Genomic DNA, 16,526 nt, shown 5'->3' on the forward strand with positions numbered 1-16,526 from the left:
TGTTCTGCAGAAATGCTTGCAAATCTATCCTCCCTACATTCCTGTAAAGTACACAGTCTTCAGAAGACTCAGAAGCACACCCCAGAGTAGAACACTGTATTCCTTCAGACAGATAGGAAGACCTGGGACAACTAAATTAACCTAAATACATTGTTTGGCAGACTCAAGAGGCCCTTCCAACAAAGCTTTGCCTAAATATGCTAAATGCTTGCATCTATAGTCTCATAGCAAAGTGTTCGGTGCACATGGTCTTTGGATTTTGCCTCTAGATTAATGCCTGGCTTTGTTACTTCAAAACTCTTGGTCAGATTTGTTCAATTCCTGCCTTCACTTGCTTGATGATCAAACTGAGGCCATTTCTGGTTATTTCCACCTCACTTGACTGCTGTAATAATTAAATATAACAACACACATACATATCCTGGCATACACAGTAAGCTTCAAAGTCTGGGTTTGTGGCATCGTTCTTTGCAGCAGAATACATTGACAAATTGCTGGCACAAGTAAGAAACATTAAGACGTTAGAGCCCTTTCTTTACATTTGTTTAAGGAAAATATACTTTAAAATGTGGCAGCTGTAAGTCCACGCCTTTAATCACAGCACTCAGGAGGTAGTGGCGGGCGGATCTGTTTTAGGCCAGCCTGGTCTACAGAGAGAGTTCCACGACAGCCATGGCTATACAGAGAAACCCAGTCTCAAAAAACAAAACAAAACAAACAACAACAAAATCTTTAAATAACCTTGGCTTTAGCCTTCAAGTCTAACGTCCTTAGCATGTATCATAAAGCCATGCTTTGGCCATTCATTCATATATCCAGTCAACAAAGCTCCCTACTTGTGCTGCTAGTTTGATGTCAACCTTTCAGAAGCTAGAGTCATTTTGGAAGAGGGGACCTCCGTGAGAAAATGCTTTCACCAGATGGCCTGTAGACAAGTCTGTGGTACATTTCCTTGATTGATGATTGATGTGGGAGGGCCAAGTTCACTGTGGGCAGTGCCACCCCTGGGCTGGTGGTCTTGGATGCCATAAGAAAGCAGGCTGAGCAAGTCATAAGGAGCCAGTAAGTAGCATTCCTGCATGGCTGCTGATCAGAAGTTCCTGTCCTGTTTGAGTTTTTTGTCCTGACTTTCCTTAGCCTAGGAGTGTGACCTGAGAGTCATAAGCCGAAATAAACCATTTCTTCCTCACGTTGCTTTTGATCATGTTCTATTATCATAACAATAAAAAGCCCTGGCAAAGGCGACTGACTGCAGACAGGTCTGTGTCTTCCTGCTGAAGAGCAGTCATGTTTCTCCAGTATTACCTCAACAAACAGGGAGATTGCGTCTATATGTTGAAGAAATTTGACCCTATGGGACAACAGACTTGCTCTGCCCATCCTGCTCGGTTCTCCCCTGACGACAAATACTCAAGACACCGAATCACCATCAAGAAATGCTTCAAGGTGCTCATGACCCAGCAACCGTGTTCTGTTCTCTGAGAGTTTCTTAATTACATCTGCTACCCACCCCCAGGCCAATTATCAGTAACCAAATGCCTCGATCCGTGAGCAGTGACGCCTTCCTGTACTGTTTGGAATCCTAACTCACCATGCACGGGATTGAGTCTATCCGTAATGGGTATCTCCTGTAAAAGGAACACTCTTAACTTTGTTTTTCATGCTTTGAATTAATGGCAGGTTATTAAAGATAGAATGACTTGAAAGTTCAAAAAATAAAAAAATAAAAAAACCTAAGACAGAAATTCATACCAGGTCATAGGAACATTACTGTGACAGACCTGATTTGGAATGATTATGGTACCATTTAAACTTTGGCCCCGGAAAGCCATTGAGAGTTCAGAGCTCAGTTCTATGGGAGCTTGGAAGAACACTGAGAGCAGTACAGACAACGAAAGCTTAGCTTGTGAAGTTTCATAGGGAATTAAAGGCTTTATCAAGGCTTTTTATGCGCGATCTTGAATTAAGAATCTGTGGTTCTAGCCATCTGGAACTGAAGAGTTGGAGGAGATCAGAACCACCAAAGGGAAACCTTGGCTTTGCTGCTACCATCAAAATCTCCTAGGAAATATTTCCTCAGTGTCAGCACATAGAAGCTGCTGTCCAGGTAGCTGAGGCTGTGCCTCATGCTGACAGTTGAACTTGGTATTGTTAAAGAGTCTCCCAGGTTTTACTGGTTTTGAAGGTATAAAGTAGTCATGGAGAGCAGCTGAGGCTTGGCACCTAAGGGGCCAGGCCAGGCCATCGGTGAAGGTGCAGCCTCAGTAGCAGTGAAAACCTGAGGATTGAAGGGTCATGGAGAGAGATTGCAAGTTGGCATCATGCAGTAGGATCAGTCTGTGAAGAGATCCCAGGAGAAGTTACTGGTGAAGGTGCAGCCCAGCTGATAATAGTGTCCCTAGAGTTTCTGCAGATGCTAATACCAGGAACAACCACCAAGGCCAGCTATGGGTATGGAGTGAACTCAGCTTGAGCCTAGGAGACAAGCTGTATGTGGTGAACAGGAGAACTAGAGTACAATGGCTGTCCTAAGCCCTTTGGAGGGCAGAGGATTGTTGAGTGGATCCCAGAAATCAAACACCGAGTCATTTGTGCTGTTGGAGATTTTTGCTTTGTTCAGATTGTAATGGTGCCCTGGTTCTTCATTCTTGAAGTAAGGAAGTTTTAGCTCATTTTAATTTTACAGGAGCCCAGAGTTGAGAGACATTGAAGAGACTTTGGATATTTTAAAGAGGCTATAAATATTTTAGAGAATTTGAATTTTGAAAGAGTCTTTGAGTGTTTGAAAGAGACTCAACTTTTAAAGCGTTTTAATTTGTAAAGACTGGGACTTTTAAAAGTTGGACTGTTTTATATCGTGATATTAATTTTGAGATCTTGTGGATGAGTGAGGGGGAATAGTTTTAGTTTAACAGCGATGTGTTTCTGTGTCAAGCTGAGAAAGGGTCAATTGTGCTGGCTAGTTTCAGAGCAACCTGATACAATCTAGAGTCATTTTGGAAGAGGGAACCTCAGTGAAGAAAGGCTCTCACCAGATGGCCTGTAGGCAAGCCTGCGGTACATTTCCTTGACTGATGATTGATGTGGGAGGGCCAAGTTCACTGTGGGCAGTGCCACCCCTGGGCTGGTGGTCTTGGGTGCCATAAGAAAGCAGGCTGAGCAAGTCATGAGGAGCAAGCCAGCAAGCAGCAATCCTGCATGGATTCTACATCAGCTCCTGCCCTCTTTGAGTTCTTGCTCTGATTTTCCTCAGCATTGGAGTGTGACTTGAGAGTTCGTAAGTTGAAATAAACCTTCCCTCCTCACACTGTTCATGATAATGATGTCTTATCATAGCATTAGCCACCCTAACTAAGGCACCAGGACATTTGCCGTGAACCATGATATTTGGGAAGAATTCTAAGGTTGGATATCAGAGATGTAATTTCTGCTCTGAAGTTGCTTCCACTGTGGGCACGGGAATGAGACCATGTGAAACAGAGTGGGTGAGAAGAGTCAGTAGGCAAATGTGAAACTCAGTACCTGGAAATTTCCAACCCTGACTGCACCGTATTTCTTCCATACTGCCCTCAGAGCTCCCAGGTGTGCCTTCTCTCGGGTCATTCCACACTTACAGCCTTAGGTGTGGATTGGAGGTGTCTAGCATACACAATGCTGGGTGTTTGAAATCCAGCACTGAAAAACCCAGCTGTCTGTCTGAACTGGAGAGATGTCTCTGCAATTAAGTGTCTTGCCTGCTCCCCCAAAGGGCCAAGGTTTGGTTCCCAGTACCCATAGGGCAACTCATACTGTCTGTACCTTCAGTTCCAGGGCATCTGATGCCCTCTTCTGGCCTCCATGGGCACCAGGCATTAAAGTGGTACACAAACATACATTCAGTACACACATATACACAAACATACAAAATGCCCATACAGGGCTGGAGAGATGGCTCAGAGGTTAAGAGCATTGCCTGCTCTTCCAAAGGTCCTGAGTTCAATTCCCAGCAACCACATGGTGGCTCACAACCATCTGTACTGAGGTCTGGTGCCCTCTTCTGGCCTGCAGGCATACACACAGACAGAATATTGTATACATAATAAATAAATAAATATTTAAAAAAAAACAAAACAAAAAACAAAAAAAACCCAAAATGCCCATACACATAAAACAAAATTAAGAAAAAAATTAAAGATGTATGTTTGTATGGTATGCTAAATCGGTGGCCTTTAGTATTGCATTGTAACACCAATTAAGGGAATCCTTAAAAATCCAGGCTTGGTGCATCCTTTTGTGATCATAGTCCTCTAGAGGTAGAGGAAAGAAAGCGTGAGTTTGAAGCTGTCGTTGGCTGCAGAATGAGTTAGACCTAGTCTTGAAATCAGAGAAAATAGGTGTTCAGTCCATCTTATTCCAGGCAAAAGATAGTTACAAACATGGCCCAACACAAAATAGTAAAAAAGAGTTTGTAATGATTTGATTTTTCAAGACAGATTTAACTTTGCAGTTAAATCTTTTTAACTTTGGTAGGAGCCCTTGAACTTTTAAAACATTAAAAAAAATTTAAAAACATGGGACTTTTAAAGTTAAAGTGCATTTTAGATTGTGATATTAATATTAGCATGAAGTCTTAGGGACAAAGAAAGGAAAGATGATGGTTTAACAGCAATGTGTTTGTGAGTCAGGCTGACAAAGAGCATGTCTGTGGAGGATTTTCTTCATTGCTAACTGATATAGGAGTGTCCATGCCACGCTCCTATGACATCCTTGGGCAGGTGGGCCTGGGTTGTGGAAGAACGGCAGTCAAGCAATTCCGGGGAAACAAGCCAGCAGGCAGCGTTCCTTCATGGTCTATGCTTAGGTTTCTGCCTGGCTTCTCTTGATGATGGGTTGTAAGTCTTAACTTTAAGTAGACCCTTTTCAACCACGTTGATTTGGATTAGCATTTTACCACAGCCACAAAAGGTCAGTTAGAACATCTTAGAGGTTCTGATGGCTAGATCTCTGCTAGGGCTAGGGAGTTAGGTTTGAGGGACTGTTCATTTGACATTGTCAGTGCTTTAAGAGTTAAAAACAATAGCAACAAAACACCAAAAACAACACCCAAAACAAGCCCAACCGAGCCCCCAAACACCATCACCACTGAAAAACAAACAACAAAAAACAAAACACAAAATCCCCTAGAGGCTGGACATGAAATTCCTCTCATTTTTCCAGATAATCAGGGGAGTATTGACTTTTTCACCTCCCCCTACCTTTTTAAAGACGGGGTCTTGTGGAGTCCAGGCTACCCTAGAATTTGATATATAGCTAAGGCTTGCCTTGAATTCTTGATCTCCATGCGTCAGCCTCCCAAGTGCCCGGATTATAGATGTGAAAAAGCAGATTTTTATTTCCATTAGCTTAGAAAAGCACTCTAGAAACAAGGCTTTAAGAGCTTAAATATATGCGTGTGTCTTGAAAGTTCTAGAGAGGCGGATTATCTCCACCCCCTAACTCCAAGCCGTAAGGACTGCGATCCCCCACCTCTAATTCTCAGACTGAAGTTTTATATGCCGCCATACAATTATTTACTTTGCAAGTTTCCAGTGCGCATGTATTATTCCTAACAACTGTGGGGGGTTTGCTGTGAAAGCTCTGAGAGGTCCCTTTACTGACTGTCACTCCGGTGATGCCTGAGGACTCTGAACTTCAGACTTCTTTCAACCCACCACAGAGGCATTTTCACCTCCTTAGTGGCTCCAATGCAACTCCCTTGATCTAGTAGATTCTCAACTCTGTGACCAAAGAGGAACTTTTTGGAAATCACTAAAAGGTAGAAGAAACTGCTTGGGCCACTACTGCGCCAGTCTCTTGGCGATGGAGGTGGTCCCAACCTCGCCAGTGCCCAGATCACTGCATCCCTCCTCAGGGAGGCGAATTCCGAGGTGGCCCCCGCTCACGCGTGTGCAGGACTCGCACCCTGCGGTGATCTTTAGTCCCCAAAGCAGTCTTTCGGTTTCTCGGCTTCCCCAGAAGCCAAAGAGGGCTGGCCGCTGCCCCTTTGCTGGAAGGACAATGAGAGGCTAGTGAGATCTCTTGGGTTGAAGGCCACGCTAGCCTTTGGCTTTTCTCACTCTCCCGCAGTTTTCTCCTCGTCCTAAAAAGTTGGTCCCGAAGTTTAAGGGTGGGAACGCACGTGTGGGTGCGTTTGATAGGCACAGACAGAGACGCGTAGAAGGTGTGTGGGACTTGCTGGTTCGGGTCGTTAGGGTCACAGAGACAAGAGCCAGGTTCCGCGTGTGGACTTGAACCCCTGGGCGGGGAGCAGGCGCGGGAATGTGGCGGGAGACAGAGGAGCCGCGGGAGCGGTGGCATGGCCAGGCACCGGCCGAGGGCGACAAGGGAACTGCAGGCACGAGAGTGAGACCGGCACTGAGTTCGTCTCCCAGCCCCCACCTGTTTGAAACGATTTGCAATCACCAAAGCAGGATTCTCGGTGTTCCAAAAGTTAGACAGCTGGAGTGGGGCACGCACACGTGTTCCCCAAACGGGTCTGTTTGGGCGGACGACACGGGGGGGGGGGGGGAGAGGAGGAAATTGGCGTCAATGGAGGTCGGTTTTAGGACCCCGCGGGAGGCGCATTGGAATCTTTCCCTTCCAGGAGGAGGAGTGGGGCGGGCCTGCCCGCGGGCGGCCACCGAGCGCATGCGCGCGCGTCTCCTCTCCAGCCGGCCGCCGCGCTCCGCCGAGCGGAGTAGAATGAACTGTAACAAAACAAGCCGAGCCTTTGTATCTGCTTAAAGGGGCCGCGGCCACTTCCCTCGCGTCCCCTCACCCCCGCCCCGCGCCGCCGCGTCTCCAGGGCTCCCGGCAACTAGCTTGGAAAGGGCTTCCCTCGCGCTGAGGAGCGGCCGGCCGGCGCGGAGCAGGCGCGGCGCGTGTGGAGAAAGCCGCCGAGCGGAGAGCGGGCCCGGGCGGCGCCGGAGTGGACTCTGGTCCCGGGAGCGCGATCGGCGCCGGAACGCGGACCCGGAGGCACCGGAATGCAAACAAAGCTCGCGGGCGCCCGTGCAGGGCTCTCGGCGGAGCCCGGAAAGTTTGTTTTATGATGGCTTGAGAACGCGAGTGAGTCGGGCGACGAGGATCGAGTGGCTCGCTCCCGCGCTCGGAGAGATGCTTGTCCCGTGAGCCCGCCGCGCCGGGGGCTCGTGCTGTGGGGGCACCTGTCTCTCGTTTTAGCAGTTTTTATTTTATTTTATTATTTTTCCTTTTGAGGAGGGACTGTAAACTCATCATGTCGAAAGTGATCCAGAAGAAGAACCACTGGACTGGCCGCGTTCACGAGTGCATCGTGAAGCGGGGACCCCAGGGCGAGCTGGGAGTGACGGTGCTGGGGGGCGCGGAGCACGGGGAGTTTTTGTATGTGGGGGCGGTGGCAGCAGGCGAGGTGGCGGGACTCCCCGGCTGCGGCGAGGGCCCGAAGCTGGCCGAAGGTGAACTGCTGTTGGAGGTGCAGGGGGTCCGGGTGTCCGGCTTGCCCCGCTATGACGTGCTGGGAGTCATCGACAGTTGCAAGGAGGCCGTCACCTTCAGAGCCGTCAGACAAGGTAAGACGGGGCGTGCCTTTGTGGGGGGGCGCCCAAGAAAAGAGGGGCGGCCGGAGGGGGCGCCGTTTGCACTGAATGCCAAGAGCCAAAGTTGAGGCCCCGGCCAGAGACACGCAAAGTTGTGAGACTGTGGGCTGCGCGCCCACCTGCGTGGCGTACAGGGGCTGGGGCTGCTCTGGAACGCGGAGATGCTTCCCAGGTCGGCTTGGCCAACTTCTCAGTGCAGCTGCCTAGTTAGTGCTGCGCAGCCTCGTCTGCACATTGAGGCATCTGGGAAACTGAGGCAGGGCAAAGGTGGACGCTTCCCCCGGTCCTTTATGAGATGCTTAAGCTCACGGAGCTGATGGCGTTTTCTCTTGGCACTGCTTATGTTCCCAAAACTGGTCGTGGAAAAGGGTCTGTTTGTGACTGATTGGACCTCTTGCACCACAAAATTGCTTTCACCCTGCCACCCCTTCAGGTGGGCTCGGTTATGACCCCCTGGGGATTCCTAATCCGGCCGCCTGCAGAGGCTGCATTCACCCCACAGCGGGGTGACGTCTGTGTCTCCTCCTTGTGGAGATTTACAGTGGGGGAAGGGGTGTTTAGCTCTTGGCGCGAATCTAGTCCAAGTTTACCCAGCCGCCTCCTCCTCCTCCTCCTCCTGCACCCTCGTCCTTATTGAAGATGATTGTTGATAGTTACAATTCATTGTTAGCGTACTTTGTGTGAGAGCCTCTCTGGAAAGTGGTTTAATTGCATTATCTCATTCTGATTCACAGCAGTGCTATACGATCGACTTGTTTTGTAAGTCCTATATTATAATTAGTAAGCCGGCACTGACCTTCAGTAAGTGATTTGCCCAAGGTCACAGGACTACTAAAAGTTTATGAGCCTTTTCTGTTAAGCAAGGAGGAGGAGGGACTTTTGGGGATGACTTTTAGGGATTGAGTTTTGGGGTAGGGGAACGCAAATTCCTCCCCCAGAAGTCTGTAGGGTTGAAATGGATTTCGTCAAGATGCTTTAGATGCCTCCTGGCAGGGGTATGCTAGTCACTCTCAGTTTGTTCTGAGCGGCGGGCTGATTCTCTGTTTGGCCATCGGAGAATGACTGCAGTGCTTAAAGGGATCCCTCCTGCACCCCAGTGCAGTGACGCAGGTTCTCCCAGATGAAGGCACCAGAGGAGGTGGCAGAGTTGAATGTGCTGAAAAGTTGCCATATGTTCCTGTCAGGATGGCAGCAGCTGAAGGAAGTGTGTCAAAGGAAAGGCTGGGCTGAGCCATTTCTCTCAGCAGCAGGCCTCTTCCAGATGACCTGAGCGGGGCTGCAGTATGTGTGTGGGTAGCCTAGTAGCTGGGCCTATCAGTCGTGTTGGGAGCCAGGGGCTGGTCTTGCTATTTGGCCTTGCCTGATGAATACGTCCTTATGAGTTTCTCATAAAAGTCGTAACAGAAAGTGTGCAGAATAGTGTTGGTTCACCGTCGAGTGCTCGGTAGAAGCGAGCTATCGTTGTTGTCATAGTGTGGGATTTGAGCAGTCGTTTACCTATCCCGGCTCCGAATTTAATGCCAGTCACCCTGGTGATTATGACTTGGTAGAGCTGTTGAGAAAATACTACGTCAGACATTTATTGGGAGCACCATTAGATTTGAGTTCAGGGCCACTTAGCAGAAAGAGTTCTCATCCTGTAGGGATTCTGGGGTGATTAGTGGTCCTAAGACTTGTGGGCAAAAAACTGCCTGAAATTGAGTTCTTCCACTGTTTAGCAAAGATTCTCTGTTTGTCTGTCTGTCTGTCTGTCTGCTTCACTGTAGCTGGGGAAAGATGCCTGTGGATTTGACAGTTACTGTAGTGCCTCCAAGTGTCAGCTCCTTCCCTTAGGACTATCTTTTGCCAACAGAAGTGTTCACAAGGGAGAGTGGGTTTGTGCTTCTGAACGTGCTTGTAATGGGCTAGGAGTGGCTCGGAAGCCACTGCATTATGAATACTGCTGCGTGTGCTAATTACATGGGCACACTTACTTATCCAATGTTGATATTACAGTGAAGAAGGCCCTAGGAAACAGTCTTCCTTTTCATGTTTCCAAAGTGATTTAAATTATAGGATATATTTGTGTCTGACTTTCTTTGTTACTGTGTCTTATTGTACCAGGTAGATTATGGTGGCCTATGGGAAGAAATGATATTTTTATGGGGTTTCCCTTTCCAGTTAGCTCCTTGCAGGGACACAGTCACTCTGGGTACTACTTGTCTGTGTGGAAATGTCGCAGTCTTGTGTGAGAAGATTGTACTCTTTCTGTTGCATGGCAGTTCTCTGGAGAGACTTGTGAACCAAAATAGTCTATAGCAAATGGTAGCATATGGACTAGGAGTGGATTGTGAACCAGACTAAATGGACCCACTAGGCCGGAGTTTCTTCATTTTAAGTGTAGAGGGCAGTTGTTGGTCATAAAATGCCTAAAAATATTGTAAATATAAATATTATTCACCTATAACAGAATTTAGATCTTTAAAAAGAACCCAAATAAACTTTTAAACTGATATATACAGACATCTATATACATTTTTTTTGGCATGTGATTGACACATGTACCCTCTCATGTTCCCATCATTTGAATGAAGATAGAGACTATTTCCATTACCTGGAAATTCCCCTCACACTTCTTCCCAGTTAATCGACTCCCAGCAAAGTGCTGGTTCCTCTCACATAAGGCTTGTATTCAGATTGCTCACTACTGATTATATACTGCGGTGTCTTTCTCACCCAGGAGGTTTTGGAGATCTTATGCTGTGTACTTCCTTCTGTGGTTCCCTTTTTATTGCTGCATAGTATTCGCTAGTGTGCATTTTGCTTTTGTTTCTAGTGCACATTTGACTGTTCCAAACCAAGCTACTATGAATGTTTTGGTTATTTTCTATCTTTGCCAGTCTTTAATCATGTCCTGTTGAATTTTAATCATTCTAGTGTTTTAGGGAAAGAAAGTGATTACAGAAATGTTATAGGAGGTAGCTAGTTTTTTTTTTTTATTAATTTCTCACATTGGAATTTGCAAGGCCAGTGTGTGTTTAGTACATGTGAGTCCTGGGTTCACACCTTAGCACCAGAATAAAACCAGAAGACCGAATTTGTCAGGCCAGTCATCCTAGCTCTTCGTGGTCATTCTCTTCATTAGTCCTCTGAACTTGACTCAGATCTTGGAAACGTGGGTTTAGAGAGTTTGGGTAGCTTTGCTAAGAGCCCTGCTGTCATAGCAGAGGTAGAGAAGAGCATAGCCCAGTGCCATCCCAGAGCCTGGGATTCTGGTTCTGAAATTGGAGTTCCCCAACCAGCAGATCTAAGCAATCAGGAATGGAAATTCTGCCTCCCAAGGTGCTTCTGACTCGGAAACTTTGGGCATGGGGCTCCCCAAGGGAATTTTCTGAATTATTGGCCTAAGATATAGCCTGAAATGGGGAAGAGAGGCAGGTGGTGACCTTCTGTTCCAGAACAAGGTGTGGCAGGTATTGCAAAGTCACCCTCTGTGGATTTAAAAAAATTTCTCAGTGCCAGGTGTAAGTGGGTATGCCTCCCTTTGGATCCACTGCCTCCCCTCGGGTCCGCTGCCTCCCCTCGGGTCCGCTGCCTCCCTTTGGATCCACTGCCTCCCCTCGGGTCCGCTGCCTCCCCTCGGATCTGCTGCCTCCCTTCAGAGCCACCGCTCTCGTGAAACTCTGGGCCACAAATGACTCAGACTCAAGGTTTAAAATGGTCTGATTGCAGTTTCTCAAAGAGTATATTATAGGTCACGCTTTTTCATATTTTTTGTGGATGAATTTGTGGTTTTGCAAATTACTCAGGAACTGAAATTGTCCTTCCACTCTCTTCTTAAGGCAAGTAAGAGAATAAATAAGACACAATTTAAATTCAAACATTGGCACAAACCTTTCTCACCACAGGGTTGAGGGGGTTGTGCCTCCTAGAGCTGAACTTGTTCTGGGTGCAGGCCTTATTCCTTTGTTTTGGTTTGGTGTTATGTGCTTGTGTTGGTGAATCGGAATATACGAGCAGCACACTTAAAATAATTCTGTGACCATTTTCCCTTCATTTCAAAACGCACTGTGTGCCTTTCTTGTTTTTTTCCTTTCCTGTCAATGCCGGATCTCCATCCTTTCTCTCAGATTGTTTCCAGTCAACCCCTTTTTAATATTCCTTTTTCTCTTGGCCTTTTAAAATTTTATTTTGTTTATGTATTTTGTGTTTGCGCTTGTGGGATGTGTATGTGGGGACATGTGCATGCCACAGCCTACATATCCCACGTATTGGCAGAGGATATCTTTGTGTAGTCTGGTTCACTCTTTACCTTTGTTTTCTCTGGAATTGAACTCCGGGTTCCAGGCGTGTGCAGTGAATCTCTTCACCCTCAGAACCATACATTACCTGACTTCCCATGTTTTTTCAGTCCGTGTCTCACTATGTTGCTCTGTTGATGTTAAACTCATGATGTAGCCCGGGCTGTATAGAAGTCTTCTGCCCTCACCTTCCTGCGTGCTGGGATTACATGTGTGCAAAGCTGTGCTTGGCTTTTCCCTCCTTTTTAAAGTTTAGTTAAGCCTGTTCGTCCTTGTGTGGGCACATACATGTGAATGTGGGCGTCTGCAGAGGCTAGAGTGTTGGAGTGCGTGGAAGTTACAACCCCCCTGACTGAAATAGGTGCCGCAAGGGCAGCCATGGATCTCTCATGCCCCTTGGTTTTTATTGCTACTGAATCTTCAAAGAGTCGCTCATTGGCTCGTGTTCATTCCGCGTGTCCTCCTCCTGGTGTCCGCTGTGTGTGTGTGTGTGTGTGTGTGTGTGTGTGTAATGCATGCACAAGTGTGCCATGGTACACTTGTGGAGCTAGAGGATCACTCGAGGGAGGGAGTTTGCTGCTTCCACTGCGTGAGTTCTGGAGATCAAGCTTAGGTCATCAGCCTTAGCAGCAAGCACCTTCCCTGCTGAGCTGCCTTGCTGACCTTCTTCCTTAGATCTTGGTGCTAGTGGGGAGACCTTGGCTTGTAGCAGAACTGGAACTGGGAAGAGGCACATGGCGTTGGCTTTTTTAGTTCAGTCTGAGCTGTTGTCAGACACCAGTGTAAGCATGGCTGGTAACCCCGAGTCAATGCGCCCCTTTTCCTGCCGTGTTGTCACCAGTTTACAAGCCCTGGCTCTTTTAGTGTCCTTCTCTCCTGTGAAAACAAGAAGCCCACCTCTACTCACCTCAGTCCCAGTGCCTAAAACACTGCCCGGCATTCACTAAATAGGTACTCACTGAAATGTGTTCTGCCTAAGAGGACATTTTCCATGGTTTCTTCTTGCCAAGAGTTGTTTCCTGAGACAGTGTCTCACTGTGTGGCCTTGGCTAACCTGGAACTCTGTGTAGACCAGGCTGCCCTTGAACTCACAGAGGTTTGCCTACCTCAGCCTCGTGAGTGCTGGGATTAAAGGGTGTGTGCCCCAATGATGGTCTCAGATAAGTGTGCAGCTAGGCCAACTGTGGCCTCTGCCTTTTTTCTCTCTGTCTCTTTCCATCCTTTCTTATTTAGAATCCTACTGCATTCATTTTCCCATCCCCAGTTCTTCCAGTTAGCTGACTCCCAGTATCTGTTAGTTTATTCTGGGCAATAACGTTTGTCAAAGCCTGATGAGTTATATTCAAGTATTTCTGCTTGTTGACTCTAGTAACTGAAGTTTAAACAGTCTTTAGATTTAAAATTCAGATGCTCAGCAGGCAGAGATTCCCTGCTCAGGTCATTTGGGCTCTGCTCTTGAGCCAGTGTCTGCGAGTGATGTTTTACCTCTGTTTTATTGAGGCTTTGTCTCTGTGAAGAGTATCTATTTATTTATCTTCACCAATAGCAAATAGACTCTTTGCTACAAAAACAGCTTCAGTCCTTTCTCTCACTCTTAAATTATACTCTGTGTTTATATATATATATTTTTAACTTAAACTTTCAAAAATCAGTCTATTTTTGTTGTTGGTGCCAAAAGACCCTTCTCAGAGGCGTATTTTTTAGTTTATTTTGAGGAATACTTCATGGCTTTTATAGGAAGGAAACAGTGCAAGGACAGGCAGCCCAAGCTGTGTGTTGTTCCTTGTGACCACCCTTTGGCGTTGGCTGTGTCATTTAAAATAGATTAACTTGACCTTATGAGGCAGTGGCATACAGTTTGCTCGCTGCATTTGTCGGCATTCAGTGTCCCGCTCGTCTCGGATAGCAGAATTGATGATATCCACCAAGGGGAATTAAGTGGTTTATAAGAGAAAACATTCTGACATCTCCTTACCACAGGGGTTTACATGAAGGATGTTGCTCTATAAACAGTGGTTATTTAATGCACAACATCACCCTATGATGTTAGTGGTCCTTTCCTTGAGTGTGTATATATGTGTAACAGGATATGCTGAATTTTGTATACACTAAGAATGAAGGCTGTCAGATTTGTTAAGGGCTGACATTCATGTCTTAAAAAGTAGGTTAGCGAATCTTTGCCTGTCTGTAGTCTAGTTCGTATATATGCACCATAACCTTGCCAAGTCTCTTATGGGCCCCGGAGCTTTGCTGTGCTGCACTCCATGGGTGTCTGCATCATGTATTGTTTCTTGTGGTTTCTTTTCATTGCTTCCCCAGCTGAAGCCCATGGATGTCAAGGTTGGCTCTGTCTGTTGACTTCTGCTTTGTAGTCTGGGCCTCTTAGAAAAGCTCTGCTGTGTTCTGAGTCTCACTTTTCTGTAGGCATGAAATGCAATTAGAAAAGGTATTTAAAGCCGGGCAGTGGTGGTGTACGCCTTTAATCCCAGCACTCGGGAGGCAGAGGCAGGCGGATCTCTGTGAGTTCAAGACCAGCCTGGTCTACAAGAGCTAGTTCCAGGACAGGCTCCAAAACCACTGAGAAATCCTGTCTCGAAAAAAACAAAACAAAACAAAAAAAAAAGAAAATGTATTTAAATAATGTTTCTTATGATTAAAATAGTAATCATCTACCTTCCTAGTTCAGCAGTTAAATAGTAGAGCAGTCCATGACTGATGCTCACTCCTGTAGTCCCCCCCTCAGAGGCAAAGGTAAGGTTCATAGAGAAACTTCCAAGGCTTGTGCGATTGGGCCCTTGACATCGCTTCTCTATCTCTGCCCACTATGCAGGTCGTCACCTACACATCTGTCAGACTGGCTCCTTCATGAACTTTAAGCCTTTCTTAGATGTCACCCTCTCAGTGAGGTTTCTGTAGAGCCAGCCATGATAAGATAAATATGAACATGTTACCCAAAGGAAGTTCTTTACTTCCAACCATTAACATCTGCCAGAGTAGGACTCAGCCATCCACAAGTTTAATGGAGGCCTGAGTCTCAGTAGTTTACCCTGAAGCAATACCTGGCTGCAGGAAGGACCATAAACTAAGATTACCTGAGCACCACCCAGGAACAGACCATCCAAAGGAAATGCCTAACATTTCAACTGCTGTAGATAGGATCACCTGCCAGCACACTCTCACCAGGACACCCCTAGATAAATGTCCTGAACCTCAGAAACCTCTCACCCCCACCTTTATTACTATAAAACCCAACTCTAACTGGGCTCGGGGCTCTCGTTTATTCCAATATGTTGGTTATGCAGAGAGACCGAGTTTACAAACTTGCATAAAATAAAGGCTCTTTTCTTTTACATACGGGACTTGGTCTTCTTGTTGGCTTTTGGGGGACTTTGCGGATTTGGGCATATAACAGTTTCCTCCGACACATGATTTCAAACGAAGTCCATGACACTTGTCATTTTGTGGTCCTCCCTTTTGTGTTTGTTTGACCCTGGAATAAGCAGATCGCTTAAGTATGTTGTCTGTAGAATATAAGTTCCAAGAGAGAGGGGTTTGTTTGGTTCCTCACTGATGCTATTTCCCTGGTACCGAGGGTGCTTGCTGTGCAGTACTTGTTCATATATTTGTTGTTTACTGTCAAATTTAGAATGAGAACGTAGCTCTCGAGCTCAGTTGTCTCTGCAGATTATGAAAATGTGAATAATTCATGATGGTCTGCATTAAGTTTTGTGTGACTCTTAATGATCCCTCTCTGACTGGAGCTGACTATAGTAATAGATGGGCTTCAGAAATATTATTGAAGACAGCACGTTTGGCCCACTTCAATCAGACTTGGGATTATAGGTTTTTATAGGAAATACATTTAGTCCTTTGTCTCCCGCCAAGCATAGGAGAATGGAATATGCTAGAATCTTCTTGGGGTCAAAGATAAAGTTGTACTTAACTTGCATTTTCCATCTTAGAAGGAGAATCTTGGTTTTAAGGCTAATTGAATGCTGGATTTTTGTGGTGGCAGTACTTAGGGTCACCAGGTGGTTGATCTATAAAATGAGACTTTATTCCACTAGAACTACCCGAGGAACTCATTGACTACTCAAGTCATTGACCTCAGTCTGTCTTCCGTTATGTGTGTCTTAAATTGAATTTCTAGGAGCACATCTGAGATTAGCTTTTTTAAGTTTTATTTTCTTGGAACATTCTTTCATTGTTGCTCAAATTTGCCCATGTGGCCAGTAAAGTTGCCTCAGACTGAAGGCAGTCCTCCTCTCTCAGCCTCCCCAGGGATTAGTCCAATGTGAATGGCTTATCTGGGAGGTGGTCCTAGGAAGCACGAGTAGGTGGAGGTGAGGTGCCAACCAGGTGTTTACAAAAGTCACATTGCTGAGGGATCAATTCTGGGCTTAGGGCCACAGCCCCTTGCTGAGTACATCAGGGAAGTTTGTGAGCCTTTTCACCGCTTCTGTGGTTGGTGAAAGGTTCTTCCTGCTGGCTCGGCCTATGTGCCTTTTCTGTAACTATCTCTAGTGCTGGGAGAACGAGTTATGTAAGACAATTATATTCTCATTGCTAAGGTATCAAGCCTACTGTTAGTGTAGCAGAGTGGATTGTGTGTGCTTTTAATAGAGGCACCGTTAATGTTTTCTGCAGTAAG

General features: G+C 46.4%; 1 protein-coding gene and 1 pseudogene across 26 annotated transcripts in view; both read left to right on the forward strand.

Annotated features, from left to right (window-relative positions):
• Positions 1-1,287: 1,287 nt before the first annotated feature.
• On the forward strand, positions 1,288-1,489 carry LOC142855520 (H/ACA ribonucleoprotein complex subunit 3 pseudogene; annotated as a pseudogene).
• Positions 1,490-7,117: 5,628 nt separating this feature from the next.
• Magi1 (membrane associated guanylate kinase, WW and PDZ domain containing 1) overlaps positions 7,118-16,526 on the forward strand; it is a 625,393-nt gene continuing 615,984 nt past the window's right edge. For all 26 annotated transcript variants that reach the window (XM_075983419.1, XM_075983417.1, XM_075983421.1 and 23 more), the window contains exon 1: positions 7,118-7,568. In XM_075983419.1, coding sequence (XP_075839534.1) covers positions 7,256-7,568 — 313 coding nt within the window. In that variant the 5' untranslated portion in view covers positions 7,118-7,255. The remainder of the gene's footprint in view (positions 7,569-16,526) is intronic.

The sequence above is a fragment of the Microtus pennsylvanicus genome, chromosome 8 (assembly GCF_037038515.1).
Source record: "Microtus pennsylvanicus isolate mMicPen1 chromosome 8, mMicPen1.hap1, whole genome shotgun sequence".
In the NCBI taxonomy this organism is placed as follows: domain Eukaryota; kingdom Metazoa; phylum Chordata; class Mammalia; order Rodentia; family Cricetidae; genus Microtus; species Microtus pennsylvanicus.